Source organism: Apodemus sylvaticus, chromosome 10 (genome assembly GCF_947179515.1).
Source record: "Apodemus sylvaticus chromosome 10, mApoSyl1.1, whole genome shotgun sequence".
Taxonomy (NCBI): Eukaryota; Metazoa; Chordata; class Mammalia; order Rodentia; family Muridae; genus Apodemus; species Apodemus sylvaticus.
Window position 1 is genome coordinate 13,277,373 of NC_067481.1, and position 27,930 is coordinate 13,305,302.

General features: G+C 43.8%; 2 protein-coding genes across 2 annotated transcripts in view; one reads left to right on the forward strand and one right to left on the reverse strand.

Annotated features, from left to right (window-relative positions):
* Nucleotides 1-13,091, forward strand: part of Fam20a (FAM20A golgi associated secretory pathway pseudokinase) — a 64,570-nt gene extending 51,479 nt beyond the window's left edge. The window contains exon 11 of the mRNA XM_052194506.1: nt 12,863-13,091. Coding sequence (XP_052050466.1) covers nt 12,863-12,968 — 106 coding nt within the window. The 3' untranslated portion in view covers nt 12,969-13,091. The remainder of the gene's footprint in view (nt 1-12,862) is intronic.
* On the reverse strand, nt 4,407-20,637 carry Prkar1a (protein kinase cAMP-dependent type I regulatory subunit alpha). The gene is made up of 11 exons (XM_052194507.1): nt 20,495-20,637; nt 17,638-17,820; nt 12,322-12,492; nt 11,519-11,610; nt 11,287-11,348; nt 10,049-10,095; nt 9,139-9,297; nt 7,446-7,506; nt 6,312-6,433; nt 5,534-5,615; nt 4,407-4,778 (listed from the first exon to the last, which is right to left on the reverse strand). Exons 2-11 carry the CDS (start codon nt 17,812-17,814, stop codon nt 4,606-4,608), a joined length of 1,146 nt encoding a protein of 381 aa, XP_052050467.1. The 5' UTR covers nt 17,815-17,820; nt 20,495-20,637; the 3' UTR covers nt 4,407-4,605.
* Between the last annotated feature and the right edge of the window lie 7,293 nt (nt 20,638-27,930).

Below are 27,930 nucleotides of genomic sequence, written 5' to 3' on the forward strand. Positions count from 1 at the left end.
CAATGGCTGTTTCTGATTCATCCTAGCACCCCACAATATAGGTACATAACCCCAGAACCCAGTTTGTGCAATAACCTTGCTTCTATTCACCCCAAAGTCCTGCCATGTCCCAGACACTAACCTGCGAGTCAGCACGGAGGTCTGCAACCCTCATGGGCATGCCCAACCCTCTGCCTCCAATGGGTAAGGAAGAGAACTGCGGCTCTCATGGGAGAAAACCACACCATCTTGGGGTTTTAGACGTATTCCAAAATGTAGAGCATCACACCCATTTGTGAAGTTAAATTTTTTGGCTGGGGAAAAGAAAAATTTAAGCTGGGTGCTGTGACTCACACCAGCAAATCCCAGCCTTGAGTGACTGGACAAGAGGGCAGAGCTGAAGGCTGGCTGGGCTATGGGAGAAAACAACGGCAGAGCCAACTCTTCACCAGAGAAAACTAATTCCAAAGATGTCCCTATCAGGAAGGCCCTTTCGTGAGGCACAGCTTCCTGCAACTTCAACTGGTTCTCCTCTTCTTCCATAGGGGAAGCACGAGGAAGCCACACTGAAGAATGGGAGCTCACTCGGGGAAGGGTTGGGGAAACATTTGGATGTTCACAGAAAGCACGGTTTGAGGCTTTCGGCCTGTCTGCTCGGGTGAGCTGCAGTCCATCTCCAACACGGCCTCCCTGGATGCAGACCAGTTTCTCAAGATTCTGGAATAGCATGTGTGCTGTAACTTTTCAAGACCAGAGTAACTCAATTTGATCATAAGTATGTTGGGTGACTACATAAGACTACTTTTAACAGTTTTTCTAACAAGAAAAAAAAAAAAGCTAATACCGGCATTTTTCAAAAGTACCAGAAAACAAAATTCCATTCTCAGGAGTGTGGAGTTCTGAGAGCTTACGCACTCTGAACCATTGCTCAACTTCCCATGGAAAAAAAAATATTCTGAGTTTCTGTGAGAACTTTCCATGTTCCCACTGGTGAGCAAATAAAGCCAGGACTGTGTGTGAGCTGCTGGGGACTAGTTTTGGGGACTAGTTTGGGGACTAGTTTGGAGGGTATGCCACAGCATTTTCAAAAGCTGGGCAATTTTGAGCTAAGGATTAGTCAACTCTCTTCCAGGCAGCAATTGTGTCTCATTAAACCCCTGGCCACTGAACTGGTAAATTACTACTGCCCCTAGGAGTCCAGAGTTAGGATCCTAGAATTCTCTAGTCTAATCTCACCGACCCATTACTACAGAACCTCATCTTGTGTGATAAAGATCATCTCTTTACATTGCTGGTTTAACACTGCATCTGCCTACTACACATTCACAGTAAGATACAGCTTTCTCACACTCAGGAATGGGAACCAGTCCGTGAACACTATCCTTAGGGACCTTTTTAATACTGGGTGACCTCATCAACAATCGGCACCAAAACACGCACACAAATGCAGTACAGGAGGCTGCCCGTCATGGCTGAGATGAGGCAGACCTCGCTCAGCTGTGGGTGGGAAGGAGAGCGAGGGAAAATCAAGTTTTTCTCTGCGCATGCAGCTTCGGTGCATGCAGTGAGTGCTTCCGGTGTGGTGATCTCGGGGTCAGGCTCACATTGTACCAAGTAGGAAAAAATGCAAATGCAGAATCCTCAGACTCTCATCTGGGGCTGGCAAGGCTGAGACCAAAGAAAAAGCTCTCCATCTAGTGGCAACTTTTTTAAAATCACAAAGCTACTTCTACTAGTTCTTACAATGATGTCATGGTTCCAAAGTTATACCAGGAAACTAACTTTAGCTGTGTATGTACTCAAAAGCAACGGTTTCTACGGAAATACCCCAAACGTGAGAAGGGAGAGGTTTGTGGTTCCCTGACAGATGTGCTGGAGGACGAATGAAGCGCTTAGCTAATCATGGATTTGGTCCACCTGAAAGTATACTACCAGAACTTAGCAGAAGTTCACAAGGGTGAACTTCTTCACTCTTTGAGGTTGGAGACAAAGTGACAGCACTGCCATCGTGCTAATTCAGTTTCAAAATGTCAACACAATAGTAAAATGCATCCTGGGTCAAGTTTTAAAGGAAGGACTGGACTGCACCGATTTCGGTGACATCCGGCTGGTGAGAAGAAGGGACTTCTGAACCTGGCCCCAGCACTAACTCTGACTTCCCTGCACATGAAGATCGCAGTTATCAACACAGAGTAACTATTGGTTCACTCCTCAAACTCCAGGAAGCAACGTTAGAAACAAGGCTTGCTGTGTGAGATCCCTGGGCAGCTAACAGTGGGTCTGATGAACCAGGAATCCTATCTAGACTGTGAAGCCCCACGGCACAGACAGGTCTGTCCTGTGAAAAAGAAGCCATAGCTCTGGACAGATTCTTCCTTCCAGGACTTGTTAGTGAGTCTGCCCCACGCCCATGAGCAAGGTTTTGAAATCCACCCTTTGACAAACTGAATAGAAATGTATTTTAGAAAATAAATACATTACTTTTTCAAAACTCTAATCCCAAAATTCACTTTCATTCTTTCCCACTAAAATTTGGGGGAAAGACAGAGAAAGAAAAGGAGGAAAGGAAGAAAAACTGATTCATTTAAGAATTTAAATTATTTCATCTTTTTTATTCTGTGACCTACCATTGAGACAGTCTGTAACAAAAGAACAGCGATTATTAGATCAGCACAGAGTATGTCAGACTGGTGTCCAGGAAACAGTGACTGTCCTCTGGCCAGCTCGGCTTTCTCAGCAGATCGCTTACACCCACCCAGCGACAATTGTGCCTACAGTCAGCCCACAGAGACACAGAATGCCAACCACAACTTCTGACTGATATTTAAGTTGCACAAAGATAAAGCTTTAAATGTTGTAATTTTTAAATTTAGACTTATCTTGAAAAGTCTAAGAGTAAAACGACAAAGGGGAGTAACTAGCAAGCTAGCATGGAATTCTTAGAAAGCAGGGCGTTTATCTCTGTACAGACCAAGGGGATATAAACACATGAAATGCATTTTGTGGCGTTCTACATCATTCACATACGTACATATTTGGCATTTAAACAAATATCAAATTAAGCTTTAAGCTAGTAACATAACTTTTATTTTTTTAAATATAAAAAGGATAGCCAACCACAAAGTAAGTACAGAAAACCCTCATTTAATATAGATTATGGAAGTTTTAGATATGGCAACAAGGTAGCTTTCTACCCCACGCTAAAACCTAAATGAAACTTTTTCCCAAGTTAGTAACAATCTAAAAACTTTTTAATCTACCAAGAAAAAAATCCATCATAACCAACAATTTAAGTTAACTGGGAAAGGGAGGGAAGGGATTATTAATCAGAACCACTTGCACACACATGGAAAACAGTCACTCCCAAACAGAACCCGACATTGTGCATAAATCACAAGATAAACGCGCCTAGTTACGAACTGTGAATTTTGTTTAAAAAATAACAGTAATAAAAATAAACTGTTGGGTTATCATCGGAATAATGTAACACATAGGCTGGAAAATACTGAAATACAGTTAAGAACACAAGGTTACTTTAAAAACACACGCACACAAACAAAAAAAAAAAAACAATAAAGTATACCAGAGAAATTCAAGGTTAGACAGGAAAAGGCAGGACTCCCAGTGGGGTGGCCTTTCAGACCCCACCCACCGTCACTAACACGCACCCACACACAGCTTCCTATTTCCCACACCTGAACACCACCCACCTTCAGCAACACTGCCTCCACTCCCTTCTCTCTGGAGCTCCTTCCATTTGTCTATTCTCAGTAATTCCAACGTCCTAGAATCCGGAACTGAGGCAGATCACACTAGCTAACCATAGTTAACAGTCCAGAGTGAAGACCTCAAGTTCTCATAATTCGGCATCTTATCATCAGGATTTGGCACCAGCTGGATAAATAAAGTTATCAAAATCTGAGCTCAGACAGGTGCAGTTAAGTCACGACCCAGTACTTGCCATCTACAAATGACTTCAAACTTAAAAGGCAGGAACAGACAGACAGCCACACCAAAATATTTCAGGGTTGCAGAAGAAACACTAGCAACAGACAAACCAAACCAGGCTGAGAGGGGGCTGAACTAGTTGCAATGTCTGGTAATTAGCAAAACATGGGCACTTCCCACACTTAAAGCTAGTTTAATTACAGGCAGATGTCTTTCTACTGTGCTAGGATTTTTCTATATTCATTCTTCTAATCCTTAAAGGTTAAAACCATTTATTCTATAAAGAAATACAGCAAACATGGCCACAGTCTAAACATGTCACTTGTGTCATATGGAAATGGAAATGTGTCACTCCAAACCCCTGCACAGTTATTACACCATGGTAATTCAGTGGTGCAGGGACCGCCCTCAGCAAGAAGCAGGGCACTCACTGCCCAGGTGGAACTCTAGCACTGCACAGAGAAGCGGTGACAGCCAAGTCCATACAACTCTCTATTTATTTGTGAATGAGCATTCAATAATGCTCCCAATGAAAAATGGTGCAATAAAGCAACTTTTAGTATAAAGAGACAAGAAGCTGTGAAGCCAGTGGCCACTTGGCGCTGCGGAGAGGGAAGAGAAAGCAGTCTGCATGAGTGAAGCATGGACTGGGGAGAAGAGAGGCACAGGAGGCAGATCTCAGACGGACAGGGACACAAAGCTGTTGTACTGCTGGATGTTTCGCTTGAGGATATCTGAGCATGGGCCAAGGACGCGTTCAAACCGAGGTCGGTCCAACTTAACGCACTTCAAAGGGCCACGGGCAACCACAGTGGCAGCCCGAGGACGATTCATCAGCAGGGCAATTTCACCTGGAAAGAGACAGTTAAGACTATCACCTATGGAAGCTATTTCCTTAAAGGGTCCACTTTTGAACACGTGAACAAAGATGCAACTTTTCTACTAACTTAGTAGAGGCCACACAACATTTGTACATCTAAAAATATTACCAGCTAATAGATAATAAAGTCCCTACAGTCATACCTAAACCCAACACTTCCAGAGGCAGGAAGGTGACCAGTTAAAACAAGCTTCACTATACAATGAAGTCTAGGCAGTCTAGGTTACATAAGACATAAGTGTACGCACAGGTATGTGCATGTGTATGCGTGTGCACACATGAGTGTCCATCTATTAACTGGGATTAAAGGCGTGCACCACCACTGCCTTACGTCCATCTATTAACTGAATAAAGTTAAATCTTACAGTATTTCTCTGAGAACCAAGGAAGAATATAGGTTAAGAAATCTAACAGGCATCATGGCTATAATCCCAACACTTAGGAAGCTACAGCAGATCTGAAGAAGGCCAGCCTGCACTGTTACCATAGGTCCTGTCTCAAAAACAATAAAGTCAGAGTGTGGTGGTGACTATATTTAATCCCATCACTCTAGAAATAGAGACAGGTGCGTCTCTGAGTTTGGGGGCAGCCTGGTCTACAGAGTGAATTCCAGGCCACACTCTGCCCCCAAAACTAAGTAAAGGAATGAAATCAAAACTAATTATGGAAAACTACAGTCCCACAGATACTTAAACCATGTATTTGTTATGAAGAAATTTAACATACCAAAATAATCAGAAGGCCCCAGTCTTCCCACTTCAACAAACTCTTCGTTTTCTGACCGACGCTGCAGCACAGCAGCTGTGCCCTGGAATCACACCAGAAAAAAGCTAAACACATGCTCCCAGCCCAGAGGGGATCCACACACTGTGCAATCACTGGTTCCTGGGTGAACTGAGCAGCTATTTCAACTGTGATTTCCACTGAACCAGCATCCTGCTATCAAGGCTCTTATCAGGCCCAAGCACTTACTTACAAAGGAGTTCAGACTAAGGTGAGGAAACTATGTCAAGGGTCCAGCTCAAGCTTGCTGCATCTTTGGAAAACAAGTTTTTTAAAGACTCTCACACTCAGGGCTCACATCTCTATGGCTGCATCTGCAGTGTGACAAGAGCTCAGACTCTGAAGCTGCACTCTGGACCTGCTTAGCAAGAAGGACGATAGGTAGATGTTTCAGGTAACAGTAACTTTTAGAATTGTAAATCATTACTAAATAGCCTAAGCACTTACATTTTTAAGCAATGGCTCAGAATCACCATATCTGTTATGGCTGAAGGGCTTTTTAGTAAAGAGTAGTTTCACCAATCATGTGTAGGGCCCTTGCAAGACTGACTCTAATTCCTTAAAACTGTAGCAACCTATACACACAAAGTTGTATTTTGAAGTAAAAGATAACTTTTAAATAAAATTGTCAAGTAGCCCTAAAAACTAAAACTACAAATCAGAATAGGCTGTACCTCCTTTACATGATCCACTGTAAGGAATAAAACACAGAACTCTGTACCTCTAAAATAATGAAGAACTCATCCCCTGGTTCTCCTTGCACCACGATCTTCTGTCCATCTTCAAACTGGACAGGCTCCAATGCATCGGCCACTGTGAGACGCTCCCACTTGTCCAGAGACTCTGAAAAGGAAGAATCAAAAGAAATTCTCTACATATCTGGTATTGATAAAAAATAAAAATAAGTAAAAACATAAAAGTTGAGTAAAACCAAACTCTACAGAGATGCAACCAACTAGCGTCCCCACTGTCCATCCCAAGAGAACTCTCCAGGTAAAGGCCGGCCACAGTGGCTCTGAGTCTCAGGAGTCCACGCCAACTACTGCAGACAGCCCTTCGAGCCTTCCTTTCACTCTGTCAGCTTTTATAGAAGTGCCAAGAAAATAATTCTCAACATTACCATCAAGCAAAGCAAACCTTTAAGTAACTAAAGAAACAGCTTCCCCATTGCAAAGATTCAAAGTAATTTATCCATGTAACCACTCAGCTGAGTTTACCTTGTGAATAACAAGGAGCTAGAAAATACCTTTTGTTTCCAAAGACCCAACTAATTTTCAGAACACTAAAACAAATGACCAGTGAGGTGAGAAAAGTCTGCAACAAAGCAAAGGCAGACTGTGCCTCCCACACAGGACGGTTTGAACATCTCAGCTTATGTAAGGAAATCTATAGCAATATGGCCAATTGAACGGCTGCTCACTTTTAAATTTCAACAGGTGTGGATCTTTTCAAAAGAGGCCAACAAAGATACAGAACTTTTCTCAGACAAAACTCATTGGAACCACTCCTAGGAACAGCAGCAGAAGGTGCAGCAGGAGTAACTGCGACCGTCCAGAGCATAAACACATGTCTGTAAAAGGAAAGGGCAGCATCTATGCGGCCACGAAGCTTTTCCACATCTGATTATAGAATCTGGCATGTACTGGCAAACTAAACACACGTAAAAATTACCATTCACTTTACCAAACTTTCAACACTCTCAACATGCTGTATGATCAGGATTAGCAAAAGCAAAAGACTAAAAATTTTAAAAAACGAAAACACACATGAACTATATAGATGATGTATGTAAAAACCTGTACAAGTACCACAAATGTTCTAATTTATCAATTCTCCATATAATTATCCAACTCACCTAAAATGGACACTTTACTAAGGAATTCTTCATACATCTTCCTCTTTCGCAGAGTGCTTCCCTATAAATAAAAAAAAGAAAATGTTATGTTCCAAAAAGATGTGACTATCCATACAATGTTGCAGAATAATTTGTTTACATTTTAAATAAGCTAACAGAAAATAGAGCTGGCTGCTCTACCTGATTTTCTTTGACTGCAGTGAGCCCCCTCCTGCCCAGCTCTGTACAGAGCTCTCTGTAAGGATTGTAGAGCAGCAGCAGGTAGGCAGCCCCAGGAAGTGCACAGCCCTGACACGCAGTGAAATGCCAAGCAGTTCTCTAAAGGCCCAAGTGGCTAAGGCAGGACTGCCACTGAGACCTCCACAATGGAGACCACTGTCTTCCCATCCCAGGATTAGCCCCAAAGGCTGCACAGGAACATTCCTGCCATTTTCACTTTTGTGAGAGACAGGCCCACAGTCCTAGGCATAGCTAGGCTTGTAGACCCATACCATCCCAAACACTCTGAATCCTATCTAGGACAAAGTTTACTGCGTAAACTTGAAAGAAAACAGGAAATAGTTTGTTTTATAACAAACTTTGCTCACAAGGGAAATGCTCACAAGGCACTACTACGTACACATACATAAGTGCATATGTACATGTGTGCATGTTACATACAACACAGCCACAGGTTCCACATCTGCACTCAACTGCAGACCAAAATCTTTGGGGACCCTCGGGGGCCACAGCACACTGTTGCTCGACATACAGACTTTTCTTCTTATTTCCTGGAGTGTATCGACAATCTACTAAATGGTGTTTAAGTATTGCAACTAAGCTAGTGATGGCTTCAAGTACACAGACGTGTTATGTGCAAATACTGTCATTTTAGATAAGGAACTCTAGTGATCATGGGGTTTGGTGCACATGACAGAAAACCAGAAAAACAAAGTCTAAAGCTGAGGAGCTAATGAACACTGGCCGTATACTGACACATACATACATACATGTGTATTTATGTATCTCTGTGTATGTATACACATACACACACACACAAAACAGAGGTGTGAGAGGGACATGATGCCCTTCCCCTCATGTCTAGTGGAACGAAACTGCGAAAGAATAAAAACATTATTTTAAACAAAAAAATACACCAAGATTTTAAAGCATATAAGACAACATATTTTTTAAAATTATACGTATATCTGTGTACAGGTTTGTGCACAAGAGTGCAGTGCCCATGGAGTCTAGAAGAAGGCGTAAGATCCCTGAGTCTAGATTTACAGCTATAAGCTGTTTGGTGAAACCAAACTTGGACACATAACAAAAGCAGTGCACATTAATTTCTGAGCCATCTCTCTCCAGGCCCAGACTGTATATTCTCAGGCTATATGGGCACCACAAAAACTTCATAATTCAGAACAGCTAGCACAGTTTACTAAAACATCTAAAGCTCCTCTTATACAGTTATCACAGGTTCTCAAGCAGTCTCACTGTAAGCAGAATGCCTCACTGGTCTTGCTCCAACAGTCCTCTAGGAAGGCAGCATGAGTTTATTACTGATAACCCAGTTTCAGTTTAAAGACCATGATTACTTCTGAATGGCTTCAAATGGCATCATGCACTTAAAACCAGCCCAAGCCCACTTGACCTTGGCAACCCTATTCAGCATTAACACATGGGTCAGAAGTCCAAGCCCAAAGCCTCTCACCATGAGGATTCTCCGGTAGCTGTCTCGGTCGATGCCCCACAGTTTCACGTTTGTCTTTGCTTTAACAGTGGCTGCCCTGGGGGTTCCATAAATCAAAGCCAGCTCTCCAAAGCTCCCTCCTTCCCCAACACTGGTTGCCCATTCATTATTGACATAGACCTAAAATAAAGATGACATCAAAAAGTGTTTGTCTAGATATACAAATGTGTTAATTCTCAAACTTTTCCAAAAGGAAGAATTATGAACCTGTCTTAATAGGATGTACACTACATCAGCAGAACAGAAGCGTCAACTTCTGACAGGTTAAATGATCTGACAAAGGTGCTTTATCAGGATGAGGAGGAAAAATGCTCACACAAACTTTAATATCAAATGATGTATGTTTACAAAATGCTGTGCTGGGCAACTTATGTGTATTAGGTCACTAAATTTTCTAATGATCCTATGAGGCTAATGCAATTTTCATCTTTTTAAAAGCTGAACTATAGCCGGGTGGTGGTGGCGCACACCTTTAATCCCAGCACTTGGGGGGCAGAGGCAGGTGGATTTCTGAGTTCGAGGCCAGCCTGGTCAACAAAGCGAGTTCCAGGACAGCCAGGGCTATACAAAGAAATCCTGTCTCGAAAAAATAAACAAACAAAAAACCAAAAAGCTAAACTATTTCACAGCAGTGCCCTGAGTTCTTACATCATAGGATACTTGCACTTTGCAGTGAAAGTAGTGAATGGCATGGATAGATAGATAGGCAAGCTACCTCTAAAAGTCTATGCCATAAAAATGCTTGGCAAATGTTGATGGAATTGACTCAATAAGGCTATCATCATCTTCCCTTACAAACACTATCCTTACTGCTTAGAAATTAAGTTCAAATCAAGATTATCAGCATATTTTTCCTATTATTAACTCTTACATCCATTTCTCCTTGATCAATCACATAGAAGTTATCCCCTTCATCACCTGAAAAAGAATGACAGGATCATTAATGAAACAATCATAATTGTTTAATTAACATAAAATAGCAAAATCATGGGTGGATGCTAAGTAACCAAACTTTAGGGAAAAACAAGCCATTTTTTTGATAAAGAAAAAAACATGAAATTAACCACCCCTTTTGGTCACAGTCTTTTAAAACTATACTTTAATAAAGCAATTTATGGAACCCATGAGAAGGCTCAGAGTATAAAGCATCTATAGCCAAGTCAGACAAGCTGAGTTTGACCTCTGGAAACCACACAGAGGAAGGAGAAACCTCAAGGTGTCTTCTGAGATCCACACACCAGTGCTGCAGCACACACATCCACCTCCATGTGCACTCACACATATACACAAAATAAATCAACAAAATGTAACTGTAAAGATGTTAAGCCATTTATGCATATAAAGATAACTGGCACAGAATGTACACACACTACAAACAACGCAACAGTTACTAACAAATGGCCACCCTGCCACAAAAAAATGGGGAAATACTTGGCTTATGGAGATCCATGAAAATGTTAGGAATAAGAAAAAGAGAAAATACCCAATAGATAAGATTCTTGTTAGTCTACATGGGCAAAACCGGTTAAGCTTCTGCAGGAGGCATACAGCCATGTAACAGTCGACGGGCTATCCAATGCAGAGCGTGGGTAGCTTTGCAAATGTGGTTATTAATCAACAAAAAGAACATGAGAATTACTGTTCTGAAATTCTACACAATAGCCAATGTAGCATAAGTAGTCCCTTTGATGGTGACTATTAGTTGTCAGAAACATTAATCCCATAGACTAAGTGTTCCTTTTAACTTAGAGAATTGTTTAATGAAGAATTAAGACCCATTACTAATGCTAAGACCCAGCACACTCGCACCTGTACACATATACAAATACACACACACACACCTTTCTTATTTTTATTTTATTTTATTTTATTTTATTTATTTATTTATTTATTTGGTTTTTTCGAGACAGGGTTTCTCTGTATAGTCCTGGCTGTCCTGGAACTCACTCTGTAGACCAGGCTGGCCTCGACTCAGAAATCCGCCTGCATCTGCCTCCCAGAATGCTGGGATTACAGGCATGCGCCACCACCGCCCAGCTTTTTTTTTTTTTTTTTTTTTGGTTCACACACACCTTTCTTGTAATCAAAGTGCATGCCAGCAGCCCTTACCTTGTTGAATAACCGTCTCTCCAGCAATAAAGGAGACTGGAAACATAGCATCAAAAATGTCACTGCAGGACAAAAGAGACCTGGGGTTACACTTCAACCCTTAGCATTAAAGCTCTCAGGTTCCCAGTCCTACCATCAGGTGGTGAACAGCTAAATGCCTAGAACCTACAACAATGGCATGAGTTTGGCACCACCACCCCACTGGGAAACTGTGAACAGAACCTGCACCTACCTTCTCTCATTATCATCAAGGTGTGAAAATAACACGTTCTTTTCGATGGCCTTGGCTAAAGCAGCCATTGTCTTATAATCTTTTGGTATAACCTAGAAAAATATTAAAGATCAAATGACAACCTAGAAACCAAAGACACTTCATACCTGCAACTGCATTTCAATTACATGCCATGCCACCAAATGGTATCTAAACAAGGGTACTTTGAGTTAACATTTTCACAAGATACCTTTATGACTCACAAAGTACTCAACACATACTGATTAATCCCCTTGCCTAGAGCCAGGCTTATATTTAAGGATCTATCTGTACTTGATTCCAAGTTAACGAATAAATAGAAAACACCTAGACCACGATCACTATTCTGAGGCATAACTAAATATTTTATAACAACTGGTCATTTTGTAAACTGTAATACAGTATATTAGTTTCATAAGCATCAAATGCCTGGAACCCATTTCCCCTAAATGGTAAAGCCTAACTCAAATGACTATCAGGCTCAGGACGAATGTAACTTGGAGGATAAAAGGTTAAAGCCAAACCTGAATTACAGGGTATCAAGAGACTGACTGCATGAGTTACAAGAGAGGGAGGACTGCCTGCCTCTGCTACAAAAGAGCACAGGAATACTCACTGGTTCAGTCACTACCTGCCCTCTCTTGTGAGCTACTACAGATGTCTGTAGTCAAGTGCTAACAAGTGTACCCTTGTCTATCTTTACAATAGAGTATATCCACATCAAAGGAACACCGCTGACTGCACAGGCCTCAGCGACAGTCCCACCATTTAGACAGCCAAGCTACCTTTCTAACGTAGGACGCAGCATCTTCCTCAGTATAAACTTCAGCACTGATAGCACCGCGGCGCCGGCGGCCCTTCACCACTGGATTGGGGGGTGGAGGAGAGATCTCATCCTCCCTCGAGTCAGTACGAATGCCGGTTTTCTGTAGACTCTGAATCTGTCTTGCCTCCTCCTGAAAGAAGGTTGTTATTTAAAATCTGAAAGCTGGTCCCCCAAATCCCAGCGACAGCCCAGCTCACTTCAGACCTCTTCCAGTTCCAAGTTGGTGAAGAAGAGAACAGGACAACAGAGTAAAATCTGAGAAAGTCACTCCAGCACTCTCCATCAGTGGCAATGAGTCAAGCCACATGAAGACTGAAATCTACAATTTCCTTTTCATTTAATCAGCCTCTCACTAACAATCATGTTACTTTTCTTCATTCATTTCATCCAGTCTCTGACTCCTCCAAAACATCTTTCAAGTTCAAATTAACTTAGCAATAAGCAAATTATTTAGAATAAAAGTGATTTTAAAAAACTTAAACTAATTGTCTCCTACACAGATCTTGTCCTACTTCTGGCAAGCAGACCAATCCACGGAGTCTATACATCTCAAGAAAAGGCGAGGACTATGACTACCAAGAGGCTACTAGAGCTCCTTTCCACTAGTACAATCTACTAGTGCAGAGCTCTATTTCTTCAGAGGGAAGCTATCAACCCAGAAAACAAAACAAAATGAGAAAAACAAAACTCACTGTATTCCCCATGTATGTATCTAACCCTGAGCACACTGACTTCGTGACTCAGTATTCTAGTAATTCTGCTTCTAGATCTAAAACAAAGTCACGTGTGAAATGACATCTATATGGAAACATATCTTCTGATTAGGTTTTTTTCTCTCAAAATAAAGCATTAGAAACAGCCAAAATGAAGACCAGTAGAAACAGTTATACTGTATTCATACAAAGGGTTAGGAAACACATGTAACTGACAGGGCCAGGGAGTTAGTTCAGTCAACAATGTGCTTGAACAATCAATTGTAAAGACCTGAGGTCCAACCCCCAAACCCAAGAAACAGAGAAGCAAGGCACAAACTTGTAATACCAGCACTGGGGAGGAGACAGACCCAGCTCACTGGTTGGCCAGCCTGGAAGATCCAGGCCAAGGAGAGATCTGTCTCAAAAGAACAAGATGGATAGCTTTTAGGGAATGGACCTAGTACTGTCTCCATCCTTCCATACTCTTACTACATGAACACATACATACACATGCACACAAAGAAAAAAACAAATGTCTCTGTAAATGCGCATAGATACCTCCAGAACACTGGCGACAGAAAAAGGCAGTGACAAGGTGGGAAGACCTCTCACTGTTACACCCTGTTAAACTGGCTCAGTTTCCGTCTCTGACTCACCTAAAACTGTGTGTTTTAGAAAATTCACTCATTTCATATAGGTAGTCCTAGTAACGGGTTAAGGCCTTTCTGTCCCATATTAGCACAGAATTACAAAACAAGTCCCCCCTAAGTTCAATGCATTTAAAAAGGAAAGGAGGGGGAAAAGGAGGGAGGGAGGGAGGGAGGGAGGGAGGGAGGGAGGGAGGGAGGGAAGGAAGGAAGGAAGGAAGGAAGGAAGGAAGGAAGGAAGGAAGGAAGGAAGGAAGGAAGGAAGGAAGGAAGGAAAATCCTAGACCCCAAACTAATCATTGTAATTTCTGAGTTCGAGGCCAGCCTGGTCTACAGAATGAGTTCCAGGACACCCAGGGCTACACAGAGAAACCCTGTTTCCAAAAAAAAATAAAATAAAAGAAGCAGCAGCACCTTTCACTAACCCTTCACACCTGAGGGGCTGGGAGGCCACCCCCTGGTCAGGAGCTGCCATGGAGCATGAGGACCTGATCAATCCCCAGCACCCAAGGGAAAGCTGAGCGTGGGCTCACACAGCTGCACAGCTTAGCACTGAGCAGGCAGAGACAAGCAGATTCCTTGAGTATTTGAACCAGCTAGTCTACCCATTTAACCAACAGGGAACTCCAAGTTCAGAGAGAGTTCCTGCTTTAAAAAGAGATTACCTGACATCAATGCCTGGCCTCTACATGCATGCATACACGCATGTACACACTAATATGCACTACATTCACAAACACTATATGCCCACTAATATACACTACATTCACAAACACTATATGCACTGCACTGTACTGCACGCACGCATGCACGCACGCACGCACACACGCACGCACACACGCAATGCACACCTCACAAATAAAGTCTTATTTGAGATTGTATTCTAGTTAACCAAATTTTAAAGATAATTTTGAAATAACAAAAGCACTCTGGTGCTAACAGTCTTGTGGATTCCAGTGAGTGAGAGCCATGACTGAGCTCGTCAATTCCTGGCTGTGCGAGAGCACACTGTCACATCCTTACTCTGCTCCTGTCAGTTAGCGGGGAGTCTTCCTCAAGCTCTGAGCCCGGTTATTGGTTAGTAATTTTCCTGACTCTTCCACACATGCTCTGCACTAGACTAAGTTTAAAACTCTCAATTCTTAGGTTCAAATTCTGTTTCTCCCACTCTCCTAAGTATCTATTTCCTCCCTGCCCTTGCCATCTTTCTCTGCAGACAGGCTTCCCACCCCACTCTTCAGGCTTGGGCACATGACTTGCTTGGCACATAGAATTTATGTGCACATACACGTTATCCATGCACATTACTGTGGTCTGCCTTTGGTGGCCTTGAATTTCTGTTCTTTCTCTGACTTACCGGCAAGCCCTAGCCCTACCAGACCTGAGTCCCTGAGTGTAACTGACCCCGCTGTCTGGCCTCCAGAGCAAAAGGTGAGAAAGCTTTGATGCGTTCTTATCTAGCAACTTGGTAGCTAGACATTTCCATCATTCCCGTTCTAGTGGGGACTCGGTCTGGCAGGGCTAGACAATGGCTGTTCTTTCTACTCAGACTCAGAACAAGACACTCAAAGTAAAGACAAGTTAGGCACACAACCAAGAAATCCACCAATCAAAGCAAGTCACTAAAATTCCAAGGTTACACGCTGTTGCTGAAAAACACAACTTCTCAGATCACAGCTACGATTTAACTTTCCTTATATTCAACTGTTGCCTCAGGAAAATGGTGTTAATACCCTACCTAACACATCTGAAGTAATGGGAAAGAGAAAGACTGTGTGTGTGTGTGTGTGTGTGTGTGTGTGTGTATGTGTGTGTGTGTTTTGATTCGCATACTATTTGGCACACAGGAGAAACTCAAAAATACTAGCTACAGTTCCTCTTATCTACCAACAGGCAAGGCTCTAGTAAATATAGGCATAAGAAGACATCTAGCAAACTCCAGGCACAATGGTCTGAACTAAAATATAGCTGTCTCCATTTACCAATTCTGACCATTCTATGTATTTCTTCCACTGAAGATTCCAGAAACATAACCCCTGGGTAACAGGGAAAGAGATGGTAAGAATGTGATAGTTTATTTTCCGACATAAAAATTAACATGATGTATCAAATACTGACTGTTTAAAAAGCCAAAAATCTAGTAAATGGAAAACCCAAGTAGAATATTTCAATCATACACACACACACACACACACATACACATTATACTCTGGCAAGTAGACAAAGAACCTCAATGTACAGGAAAGGAGTCTTATTATGCACCTTCCACTGGGGAGAGGGGACGTCCATGCACTTGTCTCTGAAATCCCACCTACAGGACAGACAACTGCAGCAGGGATTCCTTGCTGCTTTCCACTGCGGTTAGTCCTAAGGCCTATGGCAAACACAGGCTTTAAAATTAGTGTTACCCACTCAACACTCCCTATAAAAAGACAGGCACTTTATGTCTCACCAACTTAATCCTCCCATTTGATTTCTATTGAGGTCTGAAGAAGAGGGATCACCTTACCATGACCCATTTCAGAACCAGATCTCCAGGAACGCACTTGATTTCAAAACAGCATACTCTTGGCCAGTATGTCCATTATTTAGCGATTGCTTAAGTAAAAGAAAGCCAGCATTTCTACTAACAAATCCAAGGTGGCGAAATCATGCAGAGGGACTGCTCAGCAGTTGTCTTTTCTTCCAGTTCATCTTACCATAACCAACAGCATTTAAAAGTTTCCAAGGAAACAGTATAAAATACCTGCTTACTGAGCTATTCAAATGCTTCTTACAAATCTTTATATACATCTTTTTATGTAAAAACTTGCATAGTAAGAAACTTCCCAACCAGCATAAATATTGCAGATAATTCTACTGTACAATTAGATATTAAATGTATGTCAGAGAAATAAGCCCCAGTATTTTGAACTTCTTCAAAACTTGAACATTCACAGCAAAGTGGTACATTCACCTCCAATGACTTACAGAGAACAGTTGAATCAACTACTTAAAACATTGGGGGGGGGGATCCAAACTTTTGCAATTCACCATTTCTTGAGCAAAGTGCACTGAAGCATTATCCCATATGCAAACTGTAATTCTGCTTAAAGTTGCACATCCTGGAGGCTGGAGAGAAGGCTCTATAGTTAAGAGCACTTGCTGCTTTTTGCAGAAGACTCAGGTTCAGTTCCCAAAACCCATAGGGTGACTCAATGCCATTCCATAAATCTAGCCCCAGAGGAGCAGGCAAAAACATTCATACACATAAAAATTCATATACCTAAAAATAAGTAATCTATAAGAAATGAACATCCTGTGCCTCTGTGGGTCACACTGACCCATAAATACAGAGGACAAATTGCATATTTTATGGGAAACAAGCACTAACAAACAAAATTATAAGCATAGTAAATGTGATAACCATCCATCTCCTATCTTCCCTTTATACAGTTAATTCACCCAACAGCAAAACAAGAGTTCAGAATTTGTTACGCTTATACTACTCCAAACTAGACACAAACCTATTTCTTTAGTTTTAAAGGTGGAATAAACTAAAAGCTTGCCTGTTTTGGTGAAGAAAAGCATGAACTGCTTTTAATTACTTCTCAATTCACTGTCACACTACTTTCAATTGATCTGTTACTCTATTTTACATATTATTTCAAATAGTTAAAACCAACAACCGTCTGGAAACCCTGTATTAGCCACACATGCAGCGTTAATTTCGTTTCTGGCAAGTTCTAATTAAAATTACTAAAAACAACAAAAAAAAACAAAACAAAAAAAAAAAAACAACAACAAAAAAAACCTTCACTGCACGATAATGTGAATTTCTGCCTGACTTATTTGGTCAGAACTCCTCTTGCCCTAAGTCACAAATCAGTGACATTCAGAGGCACTAAGCACAGCAACTGTCATGGTCATCAAATCGCTCCCTCCTGTATTTACCTTCTCCAGCCTCTCAAAGTATTCCCGAAGGAAAGCCATGGGCCTCTCGGGCCGTGCAGTGCACAGCTGCACGATGGAGTCCTTCAGCAGGGCCTGAATGTTGTGCTTCTGCACATAGAGCTCGCATTCCCGGAGACTCCGTTCTTCCTCACTGGCTGCCATACTGCCAGACGCCATGGTTTTCTGGGAGAAAAAGCACACGCAGGCTGGGTAAGTTACAAAGCACAAATACAAATTTGGCCTGTGACCTAAATTCACCAGACAGCAAATTCATGTATTTCTTTTCCTTACTCAACAGAGTTTGTGTTTAAAGAGGAGGTAGGAGTGGGATATAAACTACCCCAAGTTTCTACGGCTCCCTCTCTGCTGGGCAGGTCACTCAGAGAAAACTCTGAGGAAGCATGAGCCAGTGTGCCCTGCTGAGTAACTGAGGCAGGGCTGAGGCCCCATGCCCTTAAGGGAATTCCATTCAGTTCTCTGGCAAAAGACATCATGATGATGACGTGGGAAATGTGTAAATGGTAAACAGGACAGAGAATTACAAGGGCACACAGGTCGGCTCTAAGTGAAAGCACAGATCACAAAGAACACCTGCCATTCCCCTGGGCGCACCTCCCATCCCATGAGCGCAGCTAATGTCGCAGCAAACCACAAGGGCAAAGAAGCTGATTAGCCAAATATTAGTGGAATCGGATTTTCTGAAACACAAAAGATGCCTCGATGCCTTTTCTCTGCAATCTTTCAGGCCCTCGACTTAGCAATACCATTACCAGCAGAAAGAGCTGCAGAGGCTGTAGTACAGGAAAATAAATAATCCCTACCAAGCAAACTAAGATTTTCTTCATCTAGACAGGAATATGTTGAAATATACTAGTTTAAAACTTACAGTATGACTCAATAGATAAAACTGAATTTGAACGACATTAATGTGAAATAGAAACACAATAATGGGCGGCCGACCTGCCTCAGAATTAAAAGCTCAGTACTTTCCTCCTAACTCCTAATTACCAAGCACTTGAGATTAGAAGATGTTCTCTCTCCACACTGCATACCAATTCAACATAACCACTCTTCAAATTATAATGCTCACAGACTCACTAAGGTTAAATTGTGAATTTAAAAAGCCAGGATAAAGAACCATTTTAATATTTTGCTTTGACAACTTTCAAGATAAAGGTCAATAATATGCAATCAACAGACCAGGAGAACATTTGTAACTCCATGAAAAGCTCAAAAATTAGAAACCATAGGCACAGAGAAAGACACACACCACCACCATCACCACCACCCACACTGTTAGTTCAGAATAAAAACCAAAGGGAAGATTTTTAGTGTCCTATTTCATTTGTTCTAGCTGTGTTTCCAGGTCAGACAATGACATGAAACAAAGAATCGACTTCAGTGGAATTTTCTCCATTTCAAATACTAAAGGCCACCAGGACCGTGGATAAAAACAAATCTGTTATGATTCAAAGCATCCAGTCTTATTTCAAGAATGTCAGCACATATATTTAACTGATCAGAGAAATCCTTAGATCCTGTCTCTGGCTGGGAGAGATGGCTCACTCTGGCCTACTAAGTGAAAAATTGTGTATGCATTACAAAGAACAAAAGAAAGACACTGGTCAAGAAAATACAAACACTCCCCTGAATTACTGCAATCATCACGTGAAACGCCAAATAATCTAATTTTATGGCCTTAGTATTTTTAATCGGGTATGTCTTGGTTCCACGTTTGTACTTACTTCTTAAAAACCCCAGGACTTAGCTTCCCTCCAAAACAAACACTTTAAAACCATCGTTGCTGAACGATGAGTATTCATAAGAGGGGGTTCTCTTGAGGAAACTCGGTTCTGATGGAACTGTCCCTTTCAGAAAGACTATATTGGAGGACATATTTTAAACGCTTTGAGAGCCTGTTGCTGACAGGGCCCACATCTCCTGAAAGATGCCAAGTAACACTAACACTGCCTTGGGGGTCACCATCTAAAGCGAGCTTTCATTTCTCTGCTCAAGAAACCTATCTATCCTGGCTCCCCCAAGTCATCGGCTGACCCCACACCCGCGCTGAGCTGGAGGGGTTAACAGGCGCCGCGTATTTTCACGAGGGAGGGCAGGAAAGTGCCCTTCACTTCACTTAGGCCACGGTCATGATCACCGAGTACAGAAAGACGACCCCTCACCCCCCACCAGGCAGGAGGCCGCAGTCGTTGAGCCGGAGGCCTGGGAAGGCGGGGGGGGGGGGGGGGGCCGGGGGAAGCTAGAAATCAGGAAAGGACCCGAAGTGGAAGGGGGACAAAGGGAAACGGTGCTAGGCTGAAATCACAGAGTGGAGGGGTGGAGGGAGACGACGAGCCCGCGAAGGGGAGGGGAACCCAGTGCAGAAGATACGACCAGGCAGAGATGAAGACTACAGCCGAGTGGCGAGGCTGGACAGAAAAGCCATGGCGGATTCCGATTTAAAAAAAAAAAAAAAATCGAGCTGTTGTCCTTCAGGAAGTGGGGGAGGGAGGACGGGCGCGGAGGCCGCGGCGCGCGGGGGCGGGGGCGGCCAGGGAGCAGAGGGAGGCCGAAGGCAGCGCAGTACCGGGGACCAGGAGCCGCTAAGGCCGGGGGCGGGACGGCGGGGGGCAGGGACGGCCTAGAGCCCCGCGGAGAGGGGTGCAGGTGCGGCCCGGGGTAAGAGTGCGAGGCCTGCGAGAGGCACCGAGGCCGCCTCGGAGGCGCAGGGGGTGCGGCCGTCCCCCCGCAGCGCGCTCCCCGGGGCGCCATCTTGGCTCGCTCCCGCGCCTCCAGGAGCGTGCAGCGGAGCGCTGAGGCCCGCGGCTCCCCGGTCAGGCCTCGGGGTCGCACTCACCTGAGGACGGGCGGCGGCGCGAGCCGGACTGGCGCAGGGCGAGGCTGCTGGGGTACCGAGCGTCCGGAGGGCTCAGCTCGCTACCTCACTCCACTCTGCGATAGCCGCTCCGCGACGGCTCCACCGGAAACCAGCCGGCCGCGGCCAATCAGCGCTCGGCTGCTGACGTCAATGCGCCTCGCTCTGGCCAGAGCGGTTGCCTTAGCAACCTTAAAGGCGTAGACGCCGAGGTGCCTCCTCCACCCCCAACCCTTAGCCGGTAGTCCTCAAGCTAGAACCATTCTCTTGCAGGGCATCTCCCTATCTTGTCGCGTAAACGCAGCTCCTTCCTCGCTCCCATCTTTTCCTTCTCTTCCTGCTAACCCTTTTCTGTCTCCTTTTTTTTCACTTGTCCCTTCCTTACCAGGTGTAGGGGGGTTCTCTAGATTGTCCTGCTGTTGGCAGATCTCGGCCTCTCCTCTGTTCCTCCCCGGCTCTCGCGTCTGCCTCCCTCCACGCCTCTGCCTTTTCTCCCTCCCTTCAACCCTCCTCCCGCAGACCCACGTGGGACGTTTCGGTGACAGGTGGGCGACTCCGCCCTGGGTCCTATGGGGCTGCAGGGGGCGGGGGGGGGGGGGTTACAGGACGCTGGGCGGACAAGGAGATTCCTGCTGTTTCCCGGGCCGTGGAAGAGGAGGAGGCCCTAGCGGATCTGTCGCAGCTGAGTGCAAGCGGATGCTGGGATGCTCCTGACGGACAGAGCGTCCATCCTGTGTAGACACCCCCACACCACCCCACCCCCACCGCCGCAATACCCGGGGTTCCGGACTTGGCCTATCATCCGGTCCAGGAAATCTGAGCCCCTGTCAAGCCCCTGCTTGCCTAATCTGACTGTTGTCTCCTCTAGTGAGCTACCATCAATGGAGGCCCTACCGTGCCTACAGAAGCACCAGACATAGGAAAAGACTCCCAAGAGGAGCCTGGAGTCCTGATAATGCCCTGTCCTGTTTTGCCGGACTGCGGACTGTGTGGCGGGCAGTACAGACCAATGGACAGATCAAGTCATTGACCAAGCAAGAAATCTGAGCTGTATAAGAAAGCAGGAGAAAAGGCGACTTAAGTCAACTTTCTCCTTAAGTATGTGAAAATGAAAGCAGGGGAGACAATTTTAGGCATATGGATTAAATAAAGTGGGCCTAAATAAATACATAAATAAAACAGGCCCTTGCAGTGTCTGGTCTTGAGTAGCTGCAAGGTGTTAACAGCCTCATCATGTATGTTCTAAGGCAATGTGTGTAGAAAATACCACAGATTTAAGACTTAATACCAGAAGAAGGATATAATACCTCCTTCATAATTTTCACAGTGATCCCCAGTTAAGATATCTGGGCTAAATGATGTCTGTCCTTGAACACCCCAGATTATGATAAGGGCTCTGAATACTAGTTACAATTACCCCCTGATAGTCAGATGAAAGCAGAGGGAAGAGAAGGAAGTTGCTCCCTCTGCAACCTCTCCCCAGTCTGTTGACTGTTAGCTTTTTTTTCCAGAGGTGGGTAGAGTGGAAGATTAAAGACCTAGACTCGGTCAAATAAGCTTCCATCCTCTCCAGTGCTGATAAACTCAACCCTGAGCTGGCAAATGGGAGAGGAAATTTGATAGCACTGAGCATGCCTGGTCCTGCACTGAGGGGGGAAAAAAACCACTGCAGATAAATCCGAGTTTGTTTTCGTGCTCTGCCTTCTCCAGTGATGAACCTAATCTCCTTTAGCCTCATTTTCCTGCATCGCAAAGGGATAACCGGGACTGTATTAACACTGACCAATAAAAGCAATCAAGTGTAGAGCCCCTACCACATGTGTAACCTGCCCTAGGTGCTTCAGACAAACTGATAATCATTCTATGATATCGTTTCAGAAAGAAAGTGTTGAGTGACTGTAGCTTGTGTGGGTCAAATCCAGGCAGTGATTGTAAATCGACCTCCTTTTAAGCATGCACCACACACATACACATACACACACACACACACATACACACACACACACACCGTGCCCCCTGCCCCATGCAATGTAGGAAAGAAACATTAAGTGAGAGTTTTCTTCCTATTCCTCTGCCTCCCTAACTGCAAGGTTAAGTGTGAGTGGTTCTGGTGTCCAACATTAGTGTCACCTTCCTAAGGCAGCTAAGCCAGGTTAGGAAAAGGAAAGGAGCAAGCTGGTGACATGGGGCCTGATGTTTGGAGTGACAGCTGCTTCCCTGCTAAGACCTGGCCGTGTGTCCCCCATTCAGCTGCGTGCAGGCGTCAGTCCAGCCACCACCATTTCCTGTGTCAGCCACAATCAGCCTTGTTCTAGCTGCCAGGTTCTCAAATGCTAGGGCTTTAGAAGACAAAAAGGGAAATGGCCAATGGATAGTTGAGCCCGGCAGGGTTCGTGGAGACAGCTGTTGTGAAAATCCAACAGCCTCCGGGCTCTCCAAAGGGCACAAATGTGCTTGCAATGCCACTTGGCCACTCTGAGAATACCAACCGTCAATTACATGGCAGAAATAACAGTTGTCTGTCTGACTGTAGCATCTTTAAGATTTCCCTTCCCCAGAGACCCTCTGCCCTAGACTCGAAAGCTCCGTCATTTATTTTCTTTCCGCCTGTGCCCTTAAGAAACATACATTTCTAAGACAGTAAGTTTGTAAGTAAATTTTATTCTTTGAAACAGAATTCCACAATTGCTAACACAATGGTTGTAGAACAATCGCAAAAAAAAAAAATAAATAATTTCCCTGGGAAATGTAATAAGCAAAAGCGGAAGAATACTGTAGCACATAAAAATGGAGTGTGAGAACGTAGAGAGGTTTCTCAGTGGTTAAAATCGCCTGCTGTTCTTGCAGAAGATCTGCGGTCAGTTCCCAGCACACACATTTCAGTTCACAGTGTCCTGTATCTCCAGTGCCAGGGTACCTGACATATCTGTTCTCCTCAGGTAAGAGGCATGTATGGGAGACCTTGAAGCACGCACATTGTATACATTCAAACATACAAGCACTCACACACCTACATTAATATATATTAATTATTATATTGATATATTAATAATGTATCAATTATATATATAAAAGAATATGGGCTGGGGTGATGGCTCAGTGGGTAAAGTGCTTGCCCCACAAGAGGGTGAACCAGATTTTTTTAGCCTTGTCTCCCATTTAAATGTTGGGTTGGCTCAATGGTGCACCTGTAACCCTGTGGCTCAGGATGTGGCTCCACATCTCTGGAGCAAGCTGAATCACTAGACTAGTTGAATGAGCAAGGTGTGTGATCAAGCGAGAGACTCTCAATATGTGAGGTAGACAGAGACTGAGAGAGACACCAAAACCAGCTACACACGCCACACGCTCTTTCAAAAGGACTACTCTGCTGGGTCCTTTCTTAGTGTTCCTTATGCTTAAAGATCTATTGACTAAATGCAGATCCGCATACTCCCAATTTCCAAGAGAAACTTTACAGACTGTTGCCACCTAGTTGTGGTATGCGCTAGTCCGGGTATTTATGCTTCCTAGGGGACCTAAAGTTAGGATTTCGAATAAAACCCAATTCCAGAACACATCCAAATGCCAAAGGTTGTCCTATTTTTTCTCCCAATGGAAAATAAGCTGAACTAAAGAGGAATGTTTATCTTGCTTATGTACTGAACCACTTAAAAAAAAAAAAGTGGATAACAGGCTTGAGCCTCACCCTAACAAAGGAGTTCCAAATAAAGCTATCTTTACCCCAAACATATTTCCATCCAAAATAGCATACTGCACTCTACAGTGTTCAGCAACCAGAAGGAATTACGTTAGTATGGGTTCACCAGAGAATTAGAACCCATAGGGTATGTGGACAGAGATTTATTTTAAGGAATTGGCTCGCCCAACTGTGGGAGCTGGCAAGTCTCAAATCCACAGGACAGGTGCAAGACAGTCCAGCAGGCTAGACCTAGGGAAGAACTGGTTCTGAGTCTGAAGTCCCAGGCAGATCTACTTCCTCAGTCTTTTAAGACCTTCAACAAAGTAGATAAGGTGCACCCATATTATGATTGGAGGGATCTGCTGCATGTAAAGTCTTTGGTTTGAATGCTTATGATATCTTTTCTTTCTTTTTTTTTTTATTGAGTATCTTCATCATTTATGTTGCCAATGGTAAAACCTTTCCCAATTTTCCCCTCCCAAAGCCCCCCTCCCCAACGATTCCCTACCCCTCCTCCCACCCCCTGCCTCCATGTATATGCCCACCTACCCGACACACTCCCACCTCCCCCCAACTCCCCGTTTATGATATCTTTAAAGAAAATTTTGCAGCATCATCTAGACCAGTGGTTCTCAACATGTGGGTTGCAACCCCTTTGGAGGGTCGACCAAACCTTTCACAGGAGTCATAGATCAGACATCCCACAAGCAGATGTTTACGTGCCAATTCATAACAGTGGCAAACTTACAGTTATGAAGTAGCAACAAAAATAATTTTATGGTTGGGAAATGTGAGGAACTGTGTTAAAGGGTCGCAGCATTAGGAAGGTTGAGAGCCACTGGTCTAGACTATAACCAAGCCTGGTTAACACCAAGTTCACTCTCACAGCATGTACCCAGCAGCCCTGAGCAAGGAACTCAGACAGGGACAATGCTTTCAATGTATCGCCCTGCCCAGGACTGTGACCACCACTGTAGAGACAAACACAAACAAGTCTCCTTTAGAAACTAATGAATACAGTAAAGAATTTTTAAAATTACTAATTTTTTAAAATTTTTATTGATTATTTTATTTATTTACATTTCAAATGTTGTCTCCCTTCCTGGTTTTCCCTCTGCAAACCCACATCCTCCCTTCCCCCTGCCTCTATGAGAGTTCTCCCCCACCCACCCACCCATTCCTGCCTCACCACTCTAGCATCCCCCCTACAATGGGGCATCAAGCCTCCACAGGACCAAGGGTTCCCCTTCCCATTGATGCCTGACAAGGCCTTCCTCTTCTACATATATATCTGGAGCCATGGATCCCTCCATGTATACTCTTTGGTTGGGGATTTAGTCTCTGGGAGCTCTGGGTAGTCCAGTGAGATGATATTGTTGTTCTTCCTATGGGGTTGCAATCCCCTTCAGCTCCTTCAGGCCTTCCCCTAACTCTTCCATTGGGGTTCCCAGGCTCATTCCAATGGTTGGCTGTATCTGCACCTGTATTGGTCAGGTGCTGGGAGAACCTCTCAAGGCACAGCCATACCAGGCTCCTGTCAGGAAGCACTTCTTAGCATCAGTAAGAGTGTCAGGGTTTGGTGTCTACAGATGGGATGGATCCCTGGGTGGAATGGTCTCTGAATGGCCTTTCCTTCAGTCTCTGCTCCATTTTTTGGTCCCTGCATTTCCTTTAGACAGGAACAATTCTAGATTAAAAATGATGGCTTCAGTGTGGGGAAAACAGAACTTATTTATTATTGGTGGGAGTGCAAATTGGCACAACTACTATGGAAATCAGTATGGGGGTTCCTCGAAAGAAAGAAAGAAAGGAAGAAAGAAAGAAAGGAAGGAAGGAAGGAAGGAAGGAAGGAAGGAAGGAAGGAAGGAAGGAAGGAAGGAAGGAAGGAAGGAAGGAAACAATTATATATGATTCAGCTATACCTAATCCCTGGTCATATGTCCGTATGTCCAAATGACTCTATATCAAACTACAGAGATACTTGCTCATCCATATTTATTGCTATTCTGTCTCAATAGTCAAAAATAGAAACAACCTAGTTCTCCACCAACTGATTGATGGATAATAGAAATGTAGACATACACCAAGTGGGATTGTATTCATCTGTAAAGAGAAAGGACATTATGGAAATTGCAAGTAAATTGATGAAGCCAGAGCCAAGGTCAAATGCTCTCCCCCATATGTGGTTAACTTTGAACTTTACATATGTGTGTTTGAATTGGAGCACCCAGAGAAGATGGGGAGCTAGGAAGGGGCCATGCTGGAAAGAAGCAGGAGGTATAAAGGGGAAAGAGGAAGTAGGGACCAGAAAGGATTAAGTGGCCTGTGGAGGGAAGTGCAAGAGAAACACTAAAGACCTTGGAAAAGGCCATACTGTAGATGGTTCCTAAGTTATACACATACTATATATAAACAGTTTAAATGGAATGACCTTGTAATCAAGGCACAAGTGCTCTCCCACACACTATGAGCTATTCAATTAAAATCCTAGTATCAAGTATAGGTTGCCTCTTTTCAAGTTGTTGCCTGGTAGGATCCCATAGATGCCACCACCCAACAGAAACTAAAGGCCACTGCTCTTGGTCACCCTCCAGAACTAAATGGTAAGACCCTGCTGCTGAAGACAGCAGGTACTTGAGTAATAGGACAGAGTAAAATCAAGCTGTTGCTGACCTGGACATTTCATCCCTGCTGGCTAGTCTTCAAAGTGCTAGAAGGTTCTATCCACACTACTGGGGGAGAAAAACAACAGTTGTTAGGTCACTGGAAACCCTGTGACCTAAACTAACAACTGGCCTGGCAAGACATGCCAATTGATACAATCAAGACACGACTGTTTCAGGAGTAACCGACCACGGTCCCATCACATTTAAGTCCCCATTCCACCACCATGCCTAGTGTTGTTAAATGGTCCAAGAACCTGTGGCTGGCTACCTCATAGGCCCCAAAGGAGAACCTACTACAGCCATTCTGGTCAGTGAACATAGTACTTCTCTTTAGTACATTTCCCAACCTTCAGAGAAGCTTCTTTTGGCAATAAACAGTAATTAATACAGAGACCAGCAATTGATAACCATGGTGAGAATGAGAACAGGAGGAGAGTGAGTGGGGGTTGAATTTGATCAAAGCATATTATATGACAATCACCAGCTTTACACTTTCCGCTAGGCTAGACGTCTTTGTGGAATAGTCTCCATGATGGTCCTGGATGAGCCTTTGTTTTTTTAGATTTATTTATTCAGTATACCGTATTTAGTCTATATGCACATCTGCCTGCTCTCCAGAAGAGAGCACCAGATTTTGTTATAAGTGGGTATGAAGTACCGTGTGATTGCTGTGAATTGAACACAGGACCTCTGGAAGAACAATCACTGCTCTTAACCTCTGAGCTATCTCTCCAGGCCCTGGATGAGCCTTAATAAAGAGCTCTTAGCATTGGAACTCTGGAGGAATCTCAGCTTGTAGACTTAGACTCCCTTGCTCCTGCATTTGGATTTCAGGATGGAATTTTCTCATACTTTAGTGTTGACTGGTCTTATCCACTTGTCTGCCCTTCTCTCTATCTCTATCTCTCTCTCTCTCTCTCTCTCTCTCTCTCTCTCTCTCTCTCTCTCTCTCTCTCTCTGTCTGTCTCATCTACCTATCTGTCTGTCTCTCTTTCTCTATCTGTCTTTCTGTCTCTGTCTCTGTCTCTGTCTCTGTCTCTGTCTCTGTCTCTCTCCTGCACACACACACA

Excerpts from the sequence above, each read along its gene's own strand:
- Prkar1a (XM_052194507.1), bottom strand. The coding sequence starts at position 17,814 with ATGGCGTCTGGCAGTATGGCAGCCAGTGAGGAAGAACGGAGTCTCCGG. Across the intron at positions 12,493-17,637 it reads ACTTTGAGAGGCTGGAGAAG|GAGGAGGCAAGACAGATTCA; the intron begins GTAAATACAGGA and ends ACCTTCTTTCAG. Across the intron at positions 11,349-11,518 it reads CTTGATGATAATGAGAGAAG|TGACATTTTTGATGCTATGT; the intron begins GTAGGTGCAGGT and ends TTTGTCCTGCAG.